Source organism: Xenopus laevis, chromosome 3L (assembly GCF_017654675.1).
Source record: "Xenopus laevis strain J_2021 chromosome 3L, Xenopus_laevis_v10.1, whole genome shotgun sequence".
Classification (NCBI taxonomy): Eukaryota; Metazoa; Chordata; class Amphibia; order Anura; family Pipidae; genus Xenopus; species Xenopus laevis.
Genome location: NC_054375.1, coordinates 28,927,745 through 28,952,000, shown reverse-complemented (window position 1 = coordinate 28,952,000; position 24,256 = coordinate 28,927,745). Strand labels below are relative to the sequence as shown.

Here is a 24,256-nt window from a genome sequence, read left to right as displayed (position 1 = left end):
TATGGGACAAATATAGAGCAACCTTCTCCTGTTTGATTACTAATTGGGCAATGGGCAGTCCCCCTAGGTCACCACATTTGTTACAACCTGACATAGTAAGCCTATTTCTAACAAGATGACCGACTAAGGTAGTAATGTATCTGGACAAAAAAACACGACAACATGACAGCAACCAGACATAAATATTGCCCCAAAATCTGAGACTGTGCCAGCAGTAAAATTGCCCAAAATCTGTAACTGTGACAGCCATAAATATTGCCCCCAAATATGTACCTGTGCCCTCCATAAGAATTGCCCCCAAATCTGTACCTGTGCCAGCCATAAATATTGACCCAAAATATGTACCTGTGCCAGCCATAGACATTTCCCACAAATATGTGCCTGTGCCAGAAGCCAGCTATAAATATTGTAATGTTTTCTGTGAAAGCAACATGTACTGTTCAGGGACACTATGGTGGCAGCTCAGGAAAGAGAAATAACAGCCTAGCCCATCTGATTTGTCCACTTTAGCATTTGCCCTGCAGAATAATGATATCTTACTTGCACGGTAGTGCAGTTATTTCTGAACTACAACTTCCACACTATCTTACAGCTTTTGTCATCCACATATGCTTATTACTGCATAGAACACAGTAAATTATGAGCTAGCCCTTAAAGGAGAAGGAAAGCTACAGAGGCATTTTATTGCCAATAGATTAGCCACAATAGTGCAAGCTAGAATGCTATATTTATTCTGTAGAATGTTTTACCATACCTGAGTAAAAAGCTCTAGAAACTCTGTTTGTTTAGGATAGGAGCTGCAGTATCAATGTGGTGTGACATCACTTCCTGCCTGAGTCTCTCCCTGCTCTGGGCTCAGATTACAGTAGAGAAGGGAGGGGGGGGGGAAGAAGAGCAAACTGAGCATGCTCTTGCCCAGGGCAATGATGTTTAAGCTGAAGGCAGGAAGTCTGATACAGAAGCCCATGTGTACACAATAGAAGGAAAGAAATGCTGTGTTTCTTTTGACAGGGGACTCAGAGCAGCATTACTTTAAGGGTTTACTGGTATATTTAGGTGGACCTTTCTAATAAGGCTTACTTAGTTTTAACATTTCCTTCTCCTTTAAAGGAGAAAGAAAGGTACAGAGGCGTTTTATTGCCAATAGATTAGCTGCAACAGTGCAAGCTAGAATGCTATATTTATTCTGTAGAGTGTTTAACCAGAGTTTACCGGAGTAAAAAGTTCTAGAAGCTCTTGTTTGTTTAGGATAGCAGCTGCAGTATTAGCTTGGTGTGAGCTGCCGAGTGTCTCCCTGCTCACTTATAGCTCTGGGCTCAGATTACAGCAGAGAAGGGGGGGGGGGTAGAGCAAACTAAGCATGCTGAGCAAGGCAGGAAGTCTGATACAGAAGCCCATGTGTACACAATAGAAGGAAAGGAATGCAGTGTTTCTTTTGACAGGGGACTCAGAGAAGCACTACTTTGAGGGCATACTGGTATATTTAGGTGGACCTTTCTGATAAGGATTACTTCGTTTTAACCTATGCTTCTCCTTTAAAATTCTTGGATGAGAGTACCGCAGAATATTAGTGTAAACTACCAAATGACAATGTTTTTATTAGCTGCTGGACTGTTGACATATTACTGTCACAAATTGGTAAATCTTTATTGCAGAATACAAAGGATATGGGCCCTGACCAAGTAGAAATAGGCCTTGGCAATTGAAGTATACATGGGCCCAAATAGCCCTGATGGACAAACTACTGGCATAAACACCAGCTTCAGAACACCTGAAGGTAAGCCTAACTCTTCCCATGTGACCCAGAAAGTCCCATCCAAATTTTTTTGAATTTGACAAGCTTTTCAACTGTAAATTAAAATCCAGTTTTATTTACGACATTGGAAAATGTACAAACTTTCCTACTAAACGCGTGACTCATTGAGAAATAAAAAAAGGCGATCCAAATGTAGATTGACTCCGTGCTCCATTCTTTCACAAATGCTGTACCACCTGACACTAACTTTTAAAATGAAGACAAAAGGAAATATAAATTTAATTTACAACAAAAGGTGGAAACTGAATAGACAAAACCGGTGACATAGCCATCACAGTTGTCCGCTTTATAGAACTTTGTATCTTCCTTTGTTTGTTGGCTGGTAGGAGTTTTGCTGCAAGACAATAAAAAAAAGTTTATGTTTATTAAGGATTCATTACAAAAGCTTGAATATAGCATACTGCATGTTGGCAACATTAGTGTAGAATAGTGGAAAACATGTAGAACAGTGGAAGATAAGTTGCAAAGTGATGGACCCAGTAATGGGAATTGGGAAAAGATTACACAAGAAAGTCTATATTTGAGGGCCACAAATAAATATATAAAGAAATATAAAGCTGGGCGCACACAGGCCAATTACTGTGCAGTCTGGTCCAATACCTGCAGGAGAGGTAAAGGAAGCATTGCCTTTATTGCAAATTTCAGCTATTATGGAAAAAAAGAGGAAGTATAATGAAAATGCCGATTAACATGTATAATTAACAAGCCAGCTATCTCAAAGAAGGACAGGTATACATTTCTATATGAATAAATATAAACTACAGCCTCATAATGTATACTAACCAGTCTGATGAGTTCTTCTTTGATAAGCCGGGTAATTTCTGCTTTGGCTTTCTGCACGGCAAGTTCATTTGCACCTTAAACAAATGTGAAAATGTTAAATTATCTAAAATGAAAAAAATATTGCTTCAGATAAGGCAGAATTTGATATTTTAGCAAACATAAAAGGCGTGGTGGTGTAAGCCAAACTGGTTGGATAGAGTGTCTGCGTGTTATATACACATGCAGTGGAAAGCCTTCACATGCCTCGTGCTACTATTAAACCATGGATTTAAGAAGTGAATTGCTTGTCTCTGCCCATTATTCCTTACATGAGTTAAATCCTCTCATTTTTGGTTTTAAAGGAGAAATCAACCCCCCACTGTAATAAGTCCCCACTGGCGCAGCAGAGCTCACAGACGCTTCTTCTCTTCCGTAATCTTCGTGTCTTCTTCCTCCCCTTTGTCAATTTCTGTCTTTTTTTGGTGCATGCAGTTGTCGCGAACCGGAAGATTGCTCCAACTGCGCATGCGCCAATACGTCGCTCACTTCACGGAGATTACCGAAGAAAAGAAGATGGCGCCCATGAGCTCTGCTGCACTCACTCTGGATGTGCGGTCACTATTCTAGAGGGGACAGCATTTAGGGGTAAGACTGTGCAGGGGGGGCAGGGAGGGGGCCAGTGGGGACTTATCACAGCGGGGGGGGGGTTGAATTCTTCTTTAACTCATGTAAGGAATAATGGGCAGAGACAAGCAATTCACTCCTTAAATCCATGGTTTAATAGTACAGTTAGAGCCTATTAGTTTATAGCCATACATCCAAACTTGCAGGCAGCCTGTTCAACTTCGTTAGGTCTCATCAGTGCAAGATATTGGAACCTGGCTTCTGAGGGGGTAGGACTTGGAAAGCATTGAAGCAGAGAAGCTAATCTAATTAGGATGAGAAGTGCTAAAAGTGTATATACACATAGATCCAGGGCAGCAGAATGTAGCTGCCCATACAAGGAAGACTGTTTTGGAGAGGTCAAAAAAGCATTTTGTTAACTAAATTGGACAAATCTGGTTGTTCCAACAGTTTTAGCAGCCTATGTAGATCCATTATGAGAAGCCTGAATCAATGGCCCAGTGCAATTCTTGGTAAATGAAAGGCAGCAGTTTTGACCCCATGACTCCATGTCAGCCTCATGTACCCATGGGACTTTCATTCTTGACAGACTAGATACTCAATTAAAATTTCCCCTAAAAAAACCCAAAAAAACTCAAACAGTGGAGTTAAAATTTGCTTGAAAGCAGCCAGACTACTCCCCAAATTTCTGTTTATAGCACGCTATAGTTGATAAGAAGTTTTATTAGCTTTCCTTTTGCACAAATTGCTTATTTATACTTCCACCAGCCTTACTGTTCTCTCAAGTTTCATTGCCCATCACGAATACCAGACAATGCAGTGTTAGAAATAATTTGCCATGTGAACTAATCATTTTTAAGGTGACTCGCCCATTCACTCACTTTCTATTGCCAGGTAAATCTTTCTCTCTCCTTCCTTGGGGTCTTTGCCAGGTGGGAAATATGTTCCTCTGATAGTAATGGCTGCTTCAGAATATTCACTTATCCTCTGCAGAGCTTCTTTAGAGGTCACCTTCCACCTGGCCGTCTGTAAAACATGGAGAGGTTTATCAAGCAACAAGTTTTAAAGAGGCATTACCATGAAAACAAGCTAGCTGATACAGCATATGCAAGATCCAGCTTTCCTACTGTATAAGGATATTGATTTTTCCTATTCAGAAGGGAGTCCCAAATTTCAGGCAAATATAATAAACAAACTCAAAGTTTCTATAAAACAGTATAACTACAGCATTTTGAGTGCACAAAGTGTCTCTCAGTTGATTTACACATATTTAGAAGCTGCCATATCTGCAGATATTTCCTGCTCTGAAGAAAGCCGTAAGATAAGGTATGCATTTTATACTATATGGGAGAGGGTGGGGAAAAATTAATAAAATAAATAGAAGTTTCCGTTTAACACCACATGAAAGAACACGTGGTCACTTCCATCTCAATAATAACTTGACAGGAAGGAAACTCTGAATTAATTTAAAAAAATGATTGACCTACCCTTAAACTGCAGACAAGAGTATGTACTTACCTGTGGAAAGTCATTGATCTCCAGCTCCTCCTCATATCTTTTGAAGGATTCATTGGCTGCTGCATCTTGCTTTTCCTCCTCCAACTTCTCCACTGGGACATAATTAAGTTTGGCATTGATCTTCTCAGCCAGTTGCTCTGCAATTGTTTTCGCAGAGACAGTGGGTGCCAGTATGGTACCTCCCCTAAGTATAGCATTGGTGGCCTGCTGCATCACATCCTGGCAAAATACAGAACAAATAATGGGATTTATCCACAAACAGACATTTTTGTGCAAGGAACAATAGCAGCTAACTATTCTATGCCAAGAAGAAGCATGTAAAGTGTTCTTCCAGCCAGTTATAACTATTATAACGATGTTGCTGTTAATACCCATTGAGCAGCTTTCAGTAAAGGAACATTCACCCAAATAAGAATAAAAATAATAAAAATACAAGTATCTTCTAGGGATGCACCAAATCCAGTATTTGGGATTATGCTGAATCCCTGAGTCCTTTGTGAAAGATTCGGCCAAATACCCGCAAATCTGCTCTCTGACCCGGAGCCTCCCACCCATATTGCCTATGATGTCTTCCCCTAACTGAACCTGCCAGAAGAAGTGACTTCCCGAACTTGCCCGCACCCTGTTGAAAGTCCCTGCAAACTGAAACCGACGTCAGTATTTCAGGGTAGGACTGACTCGGGACCAGAAGTGACATCTCAAAAAGTGGAAACTTTTTTTTTTACTTGTTTTGTGATGTAAAGTCATGCGATTCCCCCACCCCTAATATGCATATGCAAATTTGGAGTAGGTTCGGCCAGGCACAAAGATTCACTAAACCATGCTGAAAAACGCCTGGCCAAATCCCGAATCGAATCTTGGATTCTGTGCATCCCCAACATCTAACATACCATCCTTATATTAGCCAAAATATAGGAAAATATACACACCTGTGCTTCAGCTCCCAAATTCTTGTTTACGCTGAGCTTCTTAGCCAAACGCTTTGCCATCTCCAGTTTCTCTGCATTGCCTGCAGTGGGTAATTGCGCATTAGCTGAAGAGCCTGCTCCTACGGTACCGCCAACAATTCCAGGGGCGCCAGTTGCTGCTGCACCACCAGGTCCAGTCATGTCCTTTACTCTCTTCTTCGAATTGAACATGCTTTCAATCTGCTCATCAATCTAAAGTGTAATTAAAAGTTCGAATTAACCCAAAATGCTATGAACAGGCAAATCGTGCCCATATCAGGTTTCAAATAAAATTATTTGCAAATATGGTAAACAGTGACAGTATAATAGTGTGAGGAAAAAACAAAACAGGGACTTTTCAATTCATAGATATATTATAGATATAGGATATATTGCTGAATTAATTTGCTATAGATTATATACATTTATTTATATCTGGTCTCAACATATTATAAAGCCAAATAAAGTAACAATATCTTTATAGTAGCAATGGTTAACACTCATGCGTGGTTTCCATTTGGATTGTTTGTTTATTACTCACATCAAGAGCTGTATCCTCATCATCTGAATCCTGCAAGCCAAGGGCTGCCTTCTGCAGTTTTTTCCGCTCATTGGCCAAAGCCTGCTCAGTTTCATCAAATTTAAATCCTTTACCAGAGAATCCACTGGTTTTCTTAATTATCTTTCCTTCCTAATGAAACACCAAAGTTATAATACAAGGTACAGGATAACGGTTAAGAGCCCTAACATGACATTTTTGTGAATAGCTATCACTGCTTTACAGAGCAACTTTTACAAAAAAATAACTAATGCAGATATAATTTTGAGCAAAAATACAAATATACAGTAAAATTATAAATTCTATTGAAAGCAGTATTTGACTGCCCACTGCTGTTTGACTACATACACTACTGAAACAATGTAGCCAGCTCTCCAGCATTTAAGATACAAATTCCCACAATGCCTTGCACACTTTTGGATCTCTCCTTCTAATGGCCTTTAAGCACAAAATTTGAAAGAGGTGGAAAGAGGTGTAGACAATCTACACTGTAAATATAGCCAGGACCAACAGTGAAGCAAATAGCAAGGAACAGACCAACACTGCTTTCAAAAATATATATTTTTCAAATTCTTAATTCACCACCCCAATATTCAGTCCTCATGATGTTTAGGATGGGTCCTGACCATGCTCTTAATTACTTTAAACAGTCATTTACTTTGCAATATCACTAACAATGACTAATTTGTAAGCAGATATCACTAGATTTTTATACAGATTTCATCTAAGAACCCTGAGAAGGCAAAACACTGGTATAATAGTGAAATGCAGCTATAAATCTTGTCTTAATCTGTTACAACATATTTGTTGTTAAAGGTAAACCACATACATACATATATACACACACACACATAGGAAAAAACCGCACTGCTCAGGACTTAACAATTAAATATTTATTGGCGCGCACACGCACGCACGCACACACACACACACACACACACACACCTAGATTCAAAAGGGGAAAGGGGGGATATATACACACATAGGAAAAAACCGCACTGCTCAGGACTTAACAATTAAATAAATATTTATTGGCGCGCACACGCACGCACACACACACCTAGATTCAAAAGGGGAAAGGGGGGTGTAACTTACCGCTTTCTGCTGTTCCTTAAATTCATTCCACAACTGCTCAAGTTCAGAAGGGACTGCAGTGCCAGACAGCTCTAAAGCCTTGATTATATCACCAGCATGCCGGGCTTGCTCCTCTGTGATGAAGGTAAAGGCATACCCCTGTAAATGTAAGATTGAACAGTTGTAGGATTCCACGCAAGACACAAGAGGGGATTTTCGCACTGATCATTAATTTCTTTTCTCAGACTTTCATAGTGAAAGGCTCCTGTTTCCAAGCTCCCTAATAATCCTGCAATATGGGCAACGACTGACAGCACCAATATATTTGTCATATCTAGGTATACATCTCACTACCAGTCTAGAAACAATGTATAAAGGTAACTACCCTTTACTGTATAAGAGACTGACACCCAAACTACAGGAGTGGAGGCTGAAACAGATTTCATGGATAGGGAGGATAAATTGTATCAAAATGATGACTTTGCCTAGGTTGTTGTTGTATTTCAGAACTCTGCCCATTGCCATCCTGAGAAGGGATTTGATAAGTTTCTAACAAACACTTATGGCCTTCGTAAAGGGCAACAAGGGACAAAGTATTAATAACCAAATTATGTTTTTCCACAAGACTAGAGGAGGACTAGGAGTCCCAAATTGACTCCATTATTACAGAGCAGCACGCTGTGCCCAAATTCCCCCCGATACATGGAGGACCCCACACACCTTTGTGGGTGGCCATGGAGACAAATATGGTGCAACCTTTTTCACTACAGAGCTTACTCTGGAACCAAAACTCATACCAAAATTTACAGAACTGTGTCTCCATTGACCTATATTATGCTACAACTATGGAACATACTTAAATTCAAATATCGCGTGGCATATAAGCCCTCTGGACTGGTGCCAATACATGGAAACACCCTCTTTCCCCCAAGCCGGCCTGATTCAGCCTTTACATGGTGGAAAAACAGAGGAGTGACATCCACTCATCAGCTTACTGATGGATCTAGGCCGCAACATATGGCGGAACTCATCCAGAAATAGGAGGCCCCGACTACTGAAAGCTACCGGGCGATGCAACGATCACACTTTGCCGCACATTTCTGGAATAAAAATACGGTCTCTAGAACTTTTTTGGAAGCTACCTGCATGACCTCCCCGATGGGTAGGCATGTATATTCAGCCATTTATAGCCATTTGAACCATGCTGTTGTACCAGAGAAACTCCAACACATGCTGGACTGAGAAAAGGACTTGGGGGGGAAAACATTCTCCCCAGAAACATGGCTCAAAAGCTATAATGTCACCATAGTGGAAACCTCGCTTAAACTCTTTCACAGAGCATATGTTCCAGAGCGACTTCATCGTATGTACCCAACTATCTCACCTCAATGCTTTGGGAACTGTTCAACTAGAGGAACTGTATGGCATACCTGGTGGAACTGTTCTATAGCACAAACCCTATGGCATAACATTTGACACATTATATTTGCATGGCATCGAGGATTCATATTGTGGCACAGTGGAAATCACCTTGCCTCTATTTCCTTATAGTTTTGGAAAAGATACATATTAATGAGCGTTTGAAATACCAAATTGATAGCCAGTTGGAGAAATATACAGAGATATGGGACACGTGGATTCTGAATAGAGAGACTTTTACACTCCTATGAGTTGGAACAGGGCCGATGGGCAGAGTTCATTTTGTTAGAGAATATGTGAGTCTGGTACCTGGGCTTTAAGGCAATAGCTTGCAGTAAAGGTATAAGCCGTGAGCGTACGGTATGCTGCGTACACACATAGTGGACTGTTTCCATTTATTATTTGCTTTTTCCCTATCTTTTCCTTTTCCTTTTTAATTGTACCATTTCTCTTGTAAAGCAATGTAATGTACTATTCATGTGTTGGGAATAGAAAAATGGTTGAAATAAAAAGAAAGTTGACAAAATAAAGGCCAACCTAAGAGTTGCTTAGAATTAGCCATTCTATAACATACTAAATGTTAACTAAAAGGTGAACCACCCCTTTAGTAATAATGGATTACTTTGGGTATTTATGAATAGACCAACAGCATTGCATGACAAACTCCACTTGTAATTAATTTTAAAACATATAAACTGATTTTCTATAATATCAGTAACATGCTTTATGAATCTTACCACCCTTCCCCAATTATACGTCCACAGTCAGATGAGACACTCCGCAAAAGACCTAAATTATACCCTTGGTTTCACAATGAGTTGTCAAGACTAGTGTCCAGTCACTTTTGGTAATATAGTGTAGCTCAGGCATGTCCAAAGTCAGGCCCGGGGGCCAATTGCGGGCCATTTTCTAATTTACAACGTCCCTCAGCCTCCTTCATGAAATGAATAATATTGCGGCCCGCCAGCATAGTGCGATCAGGAATCTCATAGCCATAGCAGTAATATTTGGTGTTAAGTGTTAGCAATAGACACATACTGGCACATAGTGATGCCCAACTCTCGCATACTTCTTTAGTGCTGAAGGTGCAATAGACATTCTGATGTACCAGTACACTAAACTAAAGAAGTATGCAAGAGAGGCGCATCACTATGTGCCAGAATGTTTCTATTGCTAAAACCTTCAGCACACAGGCAGCAGTATAGACCAAGTGGCAGATCATTTCTCTAAAGTGTCCAAATATTACTGCTACGGATACGCGATTCTTGTAATTTAATGTTAATGGTTCAAAGAATGTCGGGCTGAATGGTCGGCTCCCACATATTTTTACCTCACCAAATCTGGCCCTCATTGCAAAAAGTTTCGACACCCCTGGTGTAGCGGATTCATATAAATATGTTCAGGTTATGCATTTACCTTATTTCCGGCTCTACCAGTCCTCCCAGCTCTGTGCACATAGTCCTCATAATGGTTTGGACATGCATAATTGATAACCAATATCAAATGTTTAACATCAAGTCCTCGAGCTGCAACAGAGGTAGCAACCAGCAGCTTGCAGACACCATTTTTGAAGTCATTGATAATGCTGTCTCTGTCATACTGATCAATACCTTGAAATAGAAAAAAGTATTTAATATAATATACTCACACATTTTGGTTAGCAAAAGCCAACAATAAGTGTAAAGTAATGGCTAACTTTACTAGTGTAGAAATAAGTGGAACACTAAACACTATTTGCATTGTGATTACCACTGAATACAAACTTTGCAAAGTAGCAAAAAAACAAAAAAAAAACAAAATGAAAGTATTGCTCCATAGTTGGGACTGTAGCACAAACAGCTATTAAAAGTAAGTATACTGTGTAAATGTTCTATACCTCCGTGGAGAGATAAGCAGGGATAAGATGCCCTCATTAAATCCTTCAGTAATCCATCGGCATGTTCTTGCTTGTCAACAAATATAATGACTGCCCCCTTTTCCTGATAGTGTCCCAAAAGCTCCAACAGTTTTAGAAATTTCTTCTCTTCCTCTATTACAATCTTAAAAGAGAGAATTGAATCCATGTTAACGGCAAGTTTAATTCTGTAATTAAAACCATTTCTCACAGATATATAGTAAGTTTTTGGCTTACCACATGCTGCTCCACATCAGAGCACACCACACTTCTCCCTCCCACTTGCACCTCTATGGGCTTGCTCAGTATCCTTCGAGCTAGGGCCTCCATGGCTCTTGGAAATGTAGCAGAAAACATAACAGTCTGTCGGTCAGGCCTAATGTTGTCTATGATTCTCATGACCTGTCAAAATAAAACGTACATCTTATAGGTTTCTCTTTAAGACAGTTTAACCCATTGGTCCTACGGATATAATATGTAATTTAGTTTGAGAAATAGATACATGGACACCCTGTTCAACCTATTTGTCTAAATAAAAACTACCTGAATGACAGTTCTTTCTAATTGTTATTTAGAAAGAGAACAACCATTAATACTGAAATTAAAAGCTGGCTCTCATTAGCTTTGTGTTTAATAACCATGTATTGAATTTATACAGAAACATTAAGGATGCAAATAAATCCCAGCCATGCTCACGTTAACATGTAAAATGATATAGAATATATTGCCGGTGTTTCTCTAACTTGTTCAAGTGCCCAACCACCACCCCATTTGTAAGAGAAATAAAAATGAACCTAAGAAACAAAAAAGTATTTGGCTGAGTTGGTTTATGCAGCTCTTGCTTTCTCAAGGTGAAACTTCCTATCCAAGAACGGGCCTGCTTTCATTAACAGAAGAATGAATAAATACACCATTAAAAGGACAAGGAAAAGTAGAATCATTGGGAAGTGGCACATTGTTGTGCATCCCCACCAGCGATTCCAGTTGCTTACTTCAGACGCTGAACAAGTGCACTCTTTGGGAACCCCTCTTAATTCTATGGGGCTTTGTTTATCATTGGCTGAGCTTTCAAAGTAGCAACTTCCTTTTAATATATAACATGCCTTATGGAAACAGTAGTATTTCAGCAGTGACAAAGTTTGTTGGATTAACAGAAAATATGCATCATAACAAAATTAGACAAGTGCATAAATTTGGGCACAGCAACACAGATATACTTTTCCTGGACTGGAACATGGCAGTGGGCACTCAATGTGTTAATCCCCCCTGCCACGTGGTTGGACAGGAATTCCTCTATAAAAAAAAAACAAACTTACTTCCGCCCCTGGCTGCCATCTTTGACCAACTGGAGTCTCCCCCAAAACAGGGTGGGAAGCTGTGCCCACTGCCATGTTCCAGTCCAGGAAAAGAAAATCTCAATAAGTATGAATTGATTTTCTTGTTTCCTGTTCCTTTCACATGGCAGTGGGCACTCAAAAGGACATAAAGCTTGACACAAAGTGCAGGGAGGGAAACTTTTTTTAATCATTAGGTACAGCATACTGCAGAACCGCTGAGCCAAAAGCCGAGCACTTTTTTATGAAAACATCAAACTTGTAAAGCTTTGCAAATGTGTGAAGTGAGGACCAGACGGCCGCTTTGCAGATGTCTTCTGCCGAAGCCCTGGACTGGAATGCCCAGACACTGCCAGTGCCCTAGTGGAGTATGCTTTTTCCGAGGAGGGTACTGAGTTAGACTGGACATCGTAAGCTAAACGTATGCACGGCTTTATCCAGTTGGCAATAGTAGACTGAATTAGTAGAAGGCTGTCTCTTCTGGCTGAAGTAATGGCTAAAAGGAAGCACATCTTAAGAGTTAGGAGTTTTAGTGGAGCAAGTTCCAATGGCTCAAAGGGTTCTCTGGTTAAGGAATTGAGAACTAAAGTTAGGTCCCAGGGTGGGACTTGGGATAGTATGGTTGGTCTGAGTCTTCTTAATCCTTGAAAAAACCTTTTGACCAGAGGTTTTTGAGCCCAGGAGATCTCAGACAAATGCGAAATGCCTCTTTCGGCCCCTTTTTGGAGAAACTCACTCAGCTTGACTTCAGAAATAATATCTGATAATTCTGACTATTCGATAAGTTTCTCCTAGACAGTAAAGTACTTCTGAATGGTGGAAGTTTTTCTGGCTGTCAACAAGGTGGAAATGGAGTTGGCCGATAGCCCTGAGGAACTTAAATCCAGCCTTTCAAGAGCCATGCAGTCAGGTGCAGTCTTTCTGGATGAGGATGGACCATTACTCCATGACTGAGGAGATCTGGGAGGTTGGATGGCTGAGAGGATCTTCTATTCACAACCGTAGGAGAAGAGGGAACCAAGGTCTCCTTGGCCAAAGGGTGGGCTACTAACACCACCTCTGCTTGTTCTTCCTTGATTTTCTGCAGAATGCGAGGGATTAGAGGGAACGGGGGAAACAGGTAGGCCCTGTTGAAGTTCCACTTCCTCGAAAAGGCATCCGTGAAGATTGCAGTTTTGTCCGGGCCCCAGGACACAAAGGCTGTTAATTTCTTGTTCTTGCTTGAGGCCATCAGGTGTAGGGAGAACGGACCCCATCTCGCTTGGATCTGCCGGAACGCTTTTTGGTGTCGTTCCCATTCTCCCGGCACTATGCTGGAACGACTCAAAGTTTGTCTGCCAGTGAGTTGAGAATGCCCGGGACATGTACCGCCTTCAGTTCTAGCAGGTGATACTATGCCCAGGAGTACAAGAGTGCTCAAGGCCAATAATTCTTTGGATTTTGTTCCACCTTGTTTGTTGATATACATTACCGCTGTCAAGTTGTCAGACTTGATCCGTACTGCCTTTCCCTGGACTATGTGTTGGAATTTCAGTAGGCCCAAGTGTATAGCTTTTAATTCGTTCCAGTTGGAGGATCTGAATACATCTTCCTGTAGCCAGGCTCCCTGTGTCCTGAAATTCCCCCAGATGGGCCCCCCAGCCTTTCTTGCTGGCATCCGTGGTCATAGTTATCCATTCTCTTGGAAGGAGACATATTGGTTGGGAAAGGTTGTCTTTGAGTAGCCACCACTTGAGGGACTCTGACTTCCGAGCTCAATCTGATTAGTTGGTAAGGATTCGCATAATCGTGGTCCCATTTTGAAAGGAAATACATCTGGAGAGGTCTGGAGTGAATTCAATCCCATTTCACGCACTCTGAGGTGGAACTTAGTTTCCCCAAAGTTTGCTAACACAGTCTTGCAGTACTCATGGGAAATCTGGTGAGAGAGCGAACTGATCCCATGATGTCCGGGATTTTTCTGGTTGGGAGACTGATGGAAAGAGTGAGTTTTTATCATGGCTCTTTTCCCAGTTGATTAACCAGCCCAGTCGTTGCAGGTAAGATGTAGTCGTCAGAAGGTGCGAATTCAGAAGGTCCCTGGAGGGGGCCATGATAAGGTCGTCTAAGTAGGCGAACATCTGTATACCTGTCATTCTGAGATTTGCCACAACAGGTACCAGAATCTTTGTAAACACTCTTGATGCTGTGGCGAGTCCGAAGGTAAGAGCCCGGTACTGATAATGTTGGTTTAGAAGTTTGAATCTGAGATACTTCCTGTGAACCTTTCTGATTGCAATATGTAGGTATGCGTCTTTCAAGTCTAGTCTCCCTGTTTTAAGCAATGTGATATGGACCTCAGAGTCTTCATTCTGAAGGAAGGGACATGGAGGTTGCGGTTGAGCTTCTGTAGGTTTTTATTTCACCCTGAATTCTCTGAAGATTTTCCTGCGGAAGCTTTGGATATAATTTTATCCAGTTCAGGACCAAACAAAAGGTTTCCCTTAAAAGGGATGGAGCACAGGTTATGTTTGGATTGAGGGTCTCAGCCATAGTCCCCTCCTTGCAGAAATGGATAGTCCCATGGACTTTACAGCAAGTTTTACCATATCCATGGATGCTTCTGCTACAAAGTCGTTAGCTACTTTGACGTCTCGTAGCATGTGGGTGAGTTTTCCTCTGTCTTCACCCCTTTTAATAGCGTCTTCTAGTTCTTGTAGCCAAATATTGTTGGCTCTGGTAACCAAAGTGATCGCTATTGCTGCTTTGCAGGTAGCTCCACCTGCCACATATGCCTGTTTTAAGGAAGCATTCTGCCTTCTCTTCATTGGGTCCCTTCATCCACTGGGAGAGTGGTTCTTCTGGTCACTCGAGTGATAGCGGCGTCCACTTTAGGGGCCAAATCCCAAGTTTTAGATTGTTCCGTCTGGAAGAGAAAATTTTTTGTCAGGATTTTCCCATTCTGAATCCACCGTTTTCTTGATTATCTCGTGTATGGGAAAGAGATGGTTCTTTTTAGATGCTACTTTAAACATCTTATCTTTTTTTAGTGGGTGATTTTTCTTCCAGATCCAGAGTTTTCCTTAGTGCCATTATCAAGGGCTCCACTAAGTCGAGATTAAAGGCTAAAGATTAAAATCTTCTGTGATAGAAGTTGCAGAAGAAAGTTCTCCCTCTAAATCTGAGATGAGCCTATCCATAGTAATGGAACGATCAAGAGTAGAGGAACTAGGTTGCTGTGGATTAATATTTTTGAGCACATTGTCTGTGACTTGAATGACCATATCAGCCACTGATTTATTAAAAGAGTCTTTCATCCAAGACATAAATTCTTTAAATTGAGCCGCATTCCCTGCTGGGTCATGTAAGCATTTATCTTTGCAAGACCTGCATTCTCTTCTAGTAGATTTCCTTCTATGGCCTTCTCTCTGTGAACTCCTGTAGAGGAAAAAAATAATTAATGCTGTTCCAATTTAATGAATAATTTTCCCTGCGTCAGATAAGCTATTTTGATTGCAGTGTCCCATCTTCTGCCTCTCATAAAAAAACTCACCCCCTTGAGCCAGAGAGCACCTGGAACTGAGTGAGAGCACCTGGAACGTGACCAGCAGAGGTGTACTCACAGTTGTACCCTCTGAACTGCACAAAGGCACACACTCCAGGCAATCAGATTTGTCTTGCCAATCTGGCAGCTTTTAGGGGTAATAAATAGGCGCTGCATTTTTGCACCAAAAAAACACTCGTCCGGAGTAATTTGGCGTAAACACGCCTGCGACCAGTCGCGGGCACCGGGGGCATCTTGGAAGAGGGATACAGACGTCTTATTGCGCATGCCCAGAGTACCCAGCATTTCGGCTGACTGCACCGGACGCACACTTTGAGCATAAGCCCGTTGGCTTCTCCGTGAGCTCACACAAGGACTAAAGCCTCGGCTCCGGAGTTTCAGCAGAAGAAAGGCAGTCTGCTGGACATCAGGGGGGAGCGACAGGAGGAAAAAAAATGGCAGCCAGGGGCGGAAGTACGTTTTTTTTTATAGAGGAATTCCTGTCCAACCACGTGGCAGGGGGGGATTAACCCATTGAGTGCCCACTGCCATGTGAAAGGAACAGGAATACATCAATACTTAGTTGAGCCTCCTTTTACAAATTTAACAGCCTCTAGATGCCTCCTATAGCCTTTGAGGAGTGTCTGGATTCTGAATGGCGGTATTTTTGACCATTCATCCATACAAAATCTCTCCAGTTCAGTTAAATTTGATGGCTACCGAGCACGGACAGCCTGCTTCAAATAATCACATAGATTTTCGATGATTTTCAATTTGGGGAACTGTGAAGGCCATTCCAGAATATTGTACTTCTCCCTCTGCATAAATGCCTTTGTAGATTTAAAAGTGTGTTTAGGGTCATTGTCTTGTTGGAATATCCAACCCCTGCGTACAAAGAATTTGTTGATAGTGGGATGAATTCATCCGACCCTCAATTTTAACAAGGGCCCAAGTCCCTGAACTAGCCACACAGCATGATGGAACCAGCACTGAATTTGAAAGTAGGTAGAAGGTGTTTTTCTTGGAATGCAATGTTCTTCCACCATGCAAAGCGCTTTTTGTTATGACCAAATAACTAAATTTTTGTTCCAAAATGAGTGTGGCTTGTCTAAATAAGCTTTTGCATACAATAAGCGACTGTTTGTGGCATGTGTGCAGAAAGGGCTTCTTCATCACTCTGGAGGTGATCTTTGGGTTGTCTGTAACCATTCTCACAATCCTCTGCATATGCCGCTTCTGTATTTTTCTTAGCCTGCCAGACCTGGGTTGTACAGCAACTGTGCCTGTAGCCTTCCATTTCCTCATTACATTCCTTACAGTTGAAACTGACAGTTTAAACCTCTGAGGTAGCCTTCCCCTAAACCATGATACGGAACAATCTTTGTTTTCAGATATCTTGAGGGTTGCTTTGAGGATCCCATGCGGTCAGTCTTCAGAGGAGAGTCAAACAGAAGCACAACTTGCAATTAGCCACCTTACTGTAAATACTGCACCTTTTCTCATGATTGGACATACCTGCCTATGAAGTTCAAGGCTTAACAAGCTAATACAACCAATTTTGTGTTGCCAATAATCAGTATTGAGCAGTTACATCCATTCAAATTAGCAAAATTACAAGGGTACCTACATTTTTTCACAGCCAGTTTTTTCAAATTTGAGTTAGTCATACAACTGAATACTGCTTCACTAAAAAATCTTTGTTCAGAAAACACCCCAGTACTCAGATGTTCCTGGTAAATGAAAGACATACCACTTATCTTTTTTGTCGAAAGTGGAGTAAATTATGCAGGCTGAGAGGGGTTTCCAAACTTTTGCATATGACTGTAAGCCAAGTATCACAGGCCTGGGGAGTGGACGGTATAGTTTAACGAATAGTGGTAAAAATTTTCAAATTTTTGCTGTTCAGGGAACTTATATTTAACAAGTGGATTTACTGTCCCTGTGCCAAATCGATGATTAGGAAGATACCTCTGATCACTGTAGAAATGGCACAAAATACTAAAGCAGCATTTACAAAGAAGAGGAACATTAGGATGAGGCAGGAATGGAGAAACTGGAGGAGAGGGTTAGTGTCAAAAGCAGGAGTTCAAGGAAGGTGATGTAGCAGATTCCAGTAAGTTTGTGCAGTAGATGTTTGGGAATAAAACAAATGTTAAGATGATTTTAAGAGCATGCAGTTGTACATACCTGTGGCTCAAAGCCCATATCAAACATTCTGTCTGCTTCATCAAGCACAACGTATGTAACACGACGTAAGTTGGTCACTCTACCTGCACAGCAGAAAGGGAAAAAGGTGGAGGGATACTTAGCCAAAATGTAAAGTCTAATGTGAGAGTAAGATGTTAAAATTCTTTCCTCTTGATTACATAAATATGACAAATGTTATGGCCCAAACAGTGCATGTGCTTAGCTGAAGTCTGGAAGCACTTAAGCCCTGTATGGATGCACTAAGCCCTAGCTCGGACTGGATGTGCGGAATCTACTCTTGCGTACCATCACATGGCTAGGAGGACTTGTTAAATTCAGCCCTCTCCAAACACATCATAAAACTAAGACTGAGGTGGAGCCTGGACCAACATCAGGCATTATCTGACAGCAGTCACCTAGGAAAGAACATATTAGAGATTACAGCGCATGTGTGAGAGGCAAAGACCCACTAGCAAATGAGCCGGCCTCTCTAAACAGGTTCTGAACCTTTGACCCATTTGAGGAATCGGATGAGCGGGACCTTAATCATTTTCACAGGGTGACCAGCTAAAAAAATTTGGCAACAGAGTTCTTCTGTGTTAATTTACAGAATTGGTAGACCATTTGCAAGGAAAGCAACAATAATGAAGTGTGGTTTCACAAGCCTTATATTTATTTTAATCAGCCACTTATAGAAGCAGAATGTATTACCTGCTCATTTCATCAAGCACGAAAACCATTATTTTATGCAAGGTTTTGTTTTACATGTTCAAAAGCTTAACTCGAAGAAAAAGTTGTTTTTATTAAGTAATGTCTGCATGTGGATTACCATAACAGAGACTAATGAGGAGACTATATGGCTTTCCAAAACGTATAGTTTTGGCAAATGGAAAAAGTAGTATCTCCAGTACCTCAAAGAGCAAGAAACCTTTCAGTGCATCACATCAAGCTTAAAGTAAATTTCACCTTTAAATAGCTTTTAGTAGGTTATACATAATGATTCCTACACACAAAGGATTTTTTTTTTTTTTTACTTTTTAATTGATCTTCAGTATATGGTTTCTGAAAAGCATGATTTCCTATCCGGCCACTATTCACCTTGCAACTTGTTCACCTTTCAATAACATTTTTAGTACAGGTATGGGACCAGTTATCCAGAATGCTGGGGACCTAGGGCTTTCCGGATAACTCATATTTCTGTAATTTAGATTATATATATTATATAAAAAAAAAGCTTCACATATGGAATGACTGCTGAACACTAGTACAATAAAATCTTAATCCAACATTAAGCAACTCTTTATACTCTTACAAAGTAGTAGTGAGGGATGTCATTTCACATTATATTGCTACGGAGATCATTCTCATCTACAAATAACTAAGAAACGTATGGGCGATTCTATACTTTTTTAAACCAATAAGAGAGGATCACATGTTAAACAACAATATTAATTACATATCCCAAAGTATAAAAAGCGTTTAGTCACGAGTGAGCTGATCAAACTCCGAGATCCACAGAAACAGCTTACCATATATACAGCAACGTGGTGCCATTTGAAAAGTCACATTCTGGGAAATTGGCCAGAGTAGAATGAACCTACCTCAGAAGGCCGACTGTCTTGGGCATCCAGTTCTATAAATCTTGCACGGATATATATTTTCCACAGAAGTTAAACAATGTCAACAGTTTAGTAGGGATTTTGCCATGGTACAAAAAGGAATTAAAAAGTATTCAAGAACTGCATGCAAATAAAACATTTGGAAAATCCTTAAAGCTGTTAAGGCTTTTTTGCTTCTGGATGGCAGGACTTATTGCAGTTTAGTTACTTTTGGAATTCAGTTTAACAAAACAAGTGTGGGGCTTCATCTCATACATGGCCAAATTAGATGGCGGAGTTTCCCTATCCTAGTCCTTGACTTAAACGCTTGCTCAGAATAGAAGGAAACCCAACAACCTGCTAAGGATTGCAATAACCAAAGCAACACTGTCCATTGGGAAAAAGAAAAATTCAGTCTGCTGACCTAAGAAATAAAGGGGCAGCAACTTATAAATTCTAGGATAAACTCTAAATATGACGTGGGTAGTAGGAAGAGCATTTTGGGCTTTTTTTTTTTTTGTTTTGATTTTAAAAAGAGCTTAAGGAGCTTAATTTCTCTGGAAAAAGGCAATGGTTCGATACTCAAAACATAAAATAAATAAGCCTTATTAGGAAAACAATCCGATATAAAAAAAAAAAAAAAAAGTAAATATATAGCCTCATGGGAATAAGACGTCTAGAAGACAAATACTAGATAAAATATAAAAAAGTTGCCAAGAATGGGCAAAACTATAATACAGGGTATGGTACCTGTTATTCAGAATGCTTGGGACCTGGGGTTTTGCAGATAAGGGATAATAGGCTGGTTTTGCTTCTAATAAGGATTAATTATATCTTAGTTGGGATCAAGTACAAGCTACAGTTTTATGATTACAGAGAAAAAGGAAATCATTGTTAATTTCATTTATTATAATGGAGTCTATGGGAGACTGCCTTTCCGTAATTCGGAGCTTTCTGGAAATCTGGTTTCCGGATAAGGGATCCTATACTTGTATAGCAAAAGTTTTACTATACTGAACCGCATACAAAAGATACTGTACTCTGCTTCAAACAAAGGACAACGTGGTTTTCCCCGAGTTGTCCACTTTCCGACAGGGGACTATCCCATGAAAATAAAGACCATCGGGAGGGATATCAGTCCAGTGTATCCTTTAGCTAAATGAAATGCACTTGTTATCAGTGACAAGCGGCTTTACCTTAATATCAGCCAGTTTACAGCCAGTGAAAAATATGCACTGTGTACCATAAACCAATGAGCCGAAGATTATGGCTTTTTTTCTAGATTACAAAGTTCAGTTTTTGTTCTCCAAATAAAAAAAGTTCATGAGTGCTAGTTTTGAAACTGCCCTTACTTAGATGTCCAAATAGCTGTTCTATATTGTATGTATGTTGTATGTATTGTATTGTATGCAGTTTCATTCATGCACAAAGGCAACATTTCAGAACTTGGAACTGTATTTTAAGCATCTGTGGTGGGGCACCCCAAATGACTCCTGTATAATTTAAGATTTGAAAGCGGAAAACCGTATTGTCAGGTAGATGCATTCTCCAACCCAATGGCGAAATCAAACCTGTGAACAATAGCCGGTCAATTGTCAGCCATATATTGGTTGGGGGGGCCTGTCAGCTGGCACCATATAATATAGCATCAACTTGGCATGAAAGGACACAGTCTGCATCTTTTATTGGTCCATGTAAGGCCACCTTAAGGTTTCACTCAACAAAACTAATAAGATGATGCTTCTACTAGATAAAGGATGGCTGACTACCACAGAATGTAAAGCAAAATCAGTGCAATTAAAACAGCACATTTTCTTTGACTGAACAAGATATTTACATGCAAAGAATAGAAAAACTGAATTTTAGGTATAAGAGATACAATTGAAAGTTAATGGTCATTTAGTCACCAAAAATAAGCATGAGAAAGGTCCTGAAATAAAAGGCCTTTGCATTAAGATGGTTTCACTAGACAACACAGAAATACAAGATTCAGTGATTGCCATTTTACCTATAACTTAGCATCAAAACTTGATGGAAAAAAAAATAAGACTAGACTATATGGGTCCCAAGATCTATAGAGTGCCTGGCTGTAGAGAGGTATAGCTAGAATTCATTTATGTTGGGAGACACAATAAAACTGGTGTAGGTTTAAAGAATACACAAGATATGTTACTTATACCACTAATTCAGTATCCCGTTTCTCAATGGTTTTTTTGAATAATGAATGTGTCTTACTGGGTGCCTTACACGTGAGATCTCTGTCTATCACAAATGCAAATGAGCACATGGATATGCATTTTCCTTCAATTAGTTGAAGAAAAATAAATTTGTTAGGGCAAGGTTCAATACATAAGAAGAAAAACAATGGCAAACAAATGTTCATTTCACAACTCTCGATATAATGGAGGTAAAGCACGGGGATGCAGGAAAACACAATGGGCACAAAATTAGATATTTGCATACTCCCTGTAACACAGATGCATAATATTATGTGTAATATTAAAGAATATTCGCTCTTATTTCTAAAAAGAAGCAAATATCACTTAAATAGAAATAAAGAATTCTACATCCTTAACAGCTTTAAGGATTACAAATATTATTTAAAGGAAAAAAAATTGATATTGGAAAATAAAATACCCAGACAAAAGAAAACTTACCATTATTAGCAGCTAACATATCAATCATACGTCCTGGTGTGCACACAATTATTTCGGCACCTCGTTTAAGTTCAGCAATCTGAAAGAAAATTAGATGTAGAAGTCCATACAATATAGGATTTGAAGTTATTCGCCATTACATGAACTGTGAGTATAGGTTCTACCTCTAGGAAAAGACTTACTGCTCAGTTTTTCCTATAACAAATTCTACTGCCGTCTGAGGGGGTGCATCAGATGCTGCACCCACACTGCATCTGTAGAACTCTGTGCAGGAACTAATAAGCAATAACTTTTGCCTAGCTCAAAATGTTCACATACAGTCACATGAAAAAGTTTGGGAACCCCTCTTAATTCTTTGGAGTTTTGTTTATCATTGGCTGAGCTTTCGAAATAACTTTCTTTTAATATATAACATGCCTTATGGAAACAGTAGTATTTCAGCAGTGACAAAGTTTATTGGATTAACAGAAAATATGTTATATGCATAACAAAATTAGACAGGTGCATAAATGTGGGCACCCCAACAGAGACATTACATCAATACTTAGTTGAGCCTCCTTTTGCAAATGTAACAGCCTCTAGACACCTTCCTATAGCCTTTGATGAGTGTCTGGATTCTGGATGGTGGTATTTTTGACCATTCGTTCATACAAAATCTCTCCAGTTCAGTTAAATTTGATGGCTACCGAGCATGGACAGCCTGCTTCAAATTATCCCATGGATTTTCAATAATATTCAAGTCGGGGGACTGTGATGGCCATTCCAGAATATTGCATTTGTAGATTTCGAAAGTGCGATTAGGGTCATTGTCTTGTTCGAATATCCAACCCCCGCGTAACGTCAACTTTGTGACTGATGCTTGAACATTATCCTGAAGAATTTGTTGATATTGGGTTGAATTCATCCAACCCTCGACTATAACAAGGGCCCCAGTCCCTGAACTAGCAACACAGCCCCACAGCATGATGGAACCTCCCCCAAATTGGTAGCAGGTGTTTTTCTTGGAATGTGGTGTTCTTCCACCACGCAAAGCACTTTTTGTTATGACCAAATAATTAAATTTTTGTCTAATCAGTCCAAAGCACTTTGTTCCAAAATGACTGTGGCTTGTCTAAATGAGCTTTTGCATACAACAAGTGACTGTTTGTGGCGTGAGTGCAGAAAGGGCTTCTTTCTCATCACCCTGCCATACACATGTTCTTTGTGCAAATTGCGCTGAATTGTAGAACGATGTACAGATACAGAATCTGAAGCAAGATGTTCTTACAGGTCTTTGGAGGTGATCTTCATGTTGTCTGTAACCATTTTCACAATCTTCCACATATGCCGCTCCTGTATTTTTTTTTTTTTGGCCTGCCAATCTCGGTTTTACAGCAACTGTGCCTGTGGCCTTCCATTTCCTGATTACATTCCTTACAGTTAAAATTGACAGTTTAAACCTCTAAGATAGCTTTTGTCGCCTTACCCTAAACCATGATACTCAACAATCTTTGTCTTCAGAAAGAGAGTTGCTTTGAGGATCCCATGCTGTCACTCTTCCGACAGTAAAAGAGAAGCAGAACTTGCAATTGGCCACCTTAAAATACCTTTTCTCATGATTGGACACACCTTCCTATGAAGTTCAAGGCCTAACAAGTTAATTCAACCAATTTGGTGTTGCCAGTAACCAGTATGGAGACGTTGCATGCATTCAAATTAGCAAAATTACCCAAATTTTAGCACAGACAGTTTTTCACATTTGATTTAACTTCATACAACTAACACTGCTTCACTAAAAATCTTTGTTCAGAAGACACCCCAGTACTCAGATGTTCCTGGAAAATGAAAGACATACCACAGATATCTTTTTTTGTTGAAAGTGGAGTAAATTATTATGGAGGCTGAGAGGAGATCCGAAACTTTTTCATATGACTGTATCAAAAGGATTTCAACTAGAATTGCATTGAAGTTTTTAAAGGATAGAAGTAGCAGAGAGACTGAATCTACCTATATAAAGTGTATCTCTTCAAAGCACCCAATAACAGGTGTCCCAGTGAAACTTTTCAATTACTGAATCGCACACTTTTGCGGCATTCAGAGTTATCTATATGGGATTGTAGAAAGATATTATGAAGTATCCATAATAATTACCTGTTCACTTATGCCTGTTCCTCCATAGACACAGACAACTCTCAGCCCAAGGGTCTTCGAGAACTTCTTGCACTCTTTTGTTATTTGTAAAGCCAATTCCCTAGTAGGAGTCATGATGACAGCTGGGAAGGGAAAAAAAAACAAGCAATTTTTTAGCATATCACCTGAAGTTTATAGTCCTGTGCCCTCCCTCGACTAATGATTTGAAGTTAAC

The 24,256-nt window shown here is 40.0% G+C and overlaps 1 protein-coding gene across 1 annotated transcript in view; it reads right to left on the bottom strand.

Moving 5' to 3' along the window:
• Nucleotides 1-1,851: 1,851 nt before the first annotated feature.
• ddx46.L (DEAD-box helicase 46 L homeolog) overlaps nucleotides 1,852-24,256 on the bottom strand; it is a 49,795-nt gene continuing 27,390 nt past the window's right edge. Inside the window, exons 11-23 of the mRNA XM_018252018.2 lie at nucleotides 24,043-24,164; nucleotides 21,913-21,991; nucleotides 17,658-17,740; nucleotides 10,851-11,015; nucleotides 10,596-10,758; nucleotides 10,136-10,329; nucleotides 7,322-7,459; nucleotides 6,209-6,358; nucleotides 5,650-5,880; nucleotides 4,721-4,939; nucleotides 4,084-4,228; nucleotides 2,600-2,673; nucleotides 1,852-2,150 (exon numbers count right to left, since the gene is read on the bottom strand). Of these exons, the coding sequence (XP_018107507.1) occupies nucleotides 2,103-2,150; nucleotides 2,600-2,673; nucleotides 4,084-4,228; nucleotides 4,721-4,939; nucleotides 5,650-5,880; nucleotides 6,209-6,358; nucleotides 7,322-7,459; nucleotides 10,136-10,329; nucleotides 10,596-10,758; nucleotides 10,851-11,015; nucleotides 17,658-17,740; nucleotides 21,913-21,991; nucleotides 24,043-24,164 (1,811 nt within the window). The 3' untranslated portion in view covers nucleotides 1,852-2,102. The remainder of the gene's footprint in view (nucleotides 2,151-2,599; nucleotides 2,674-4,083; nucleotides 4,229-4,720; nucleotides 4,940-5,649; nucleotides 5,881-6,208; nucleotides 6,359-7,321; nucleotides 7,460-10,135; nucleotides 10,330-10,595; nucleotides 10,759-10,850; nucleotides 11,016-17,657; nucleotides 17,741-21,912; nucleotides 21,992-24,042; nucleotides 24,165-24,256) is intronic.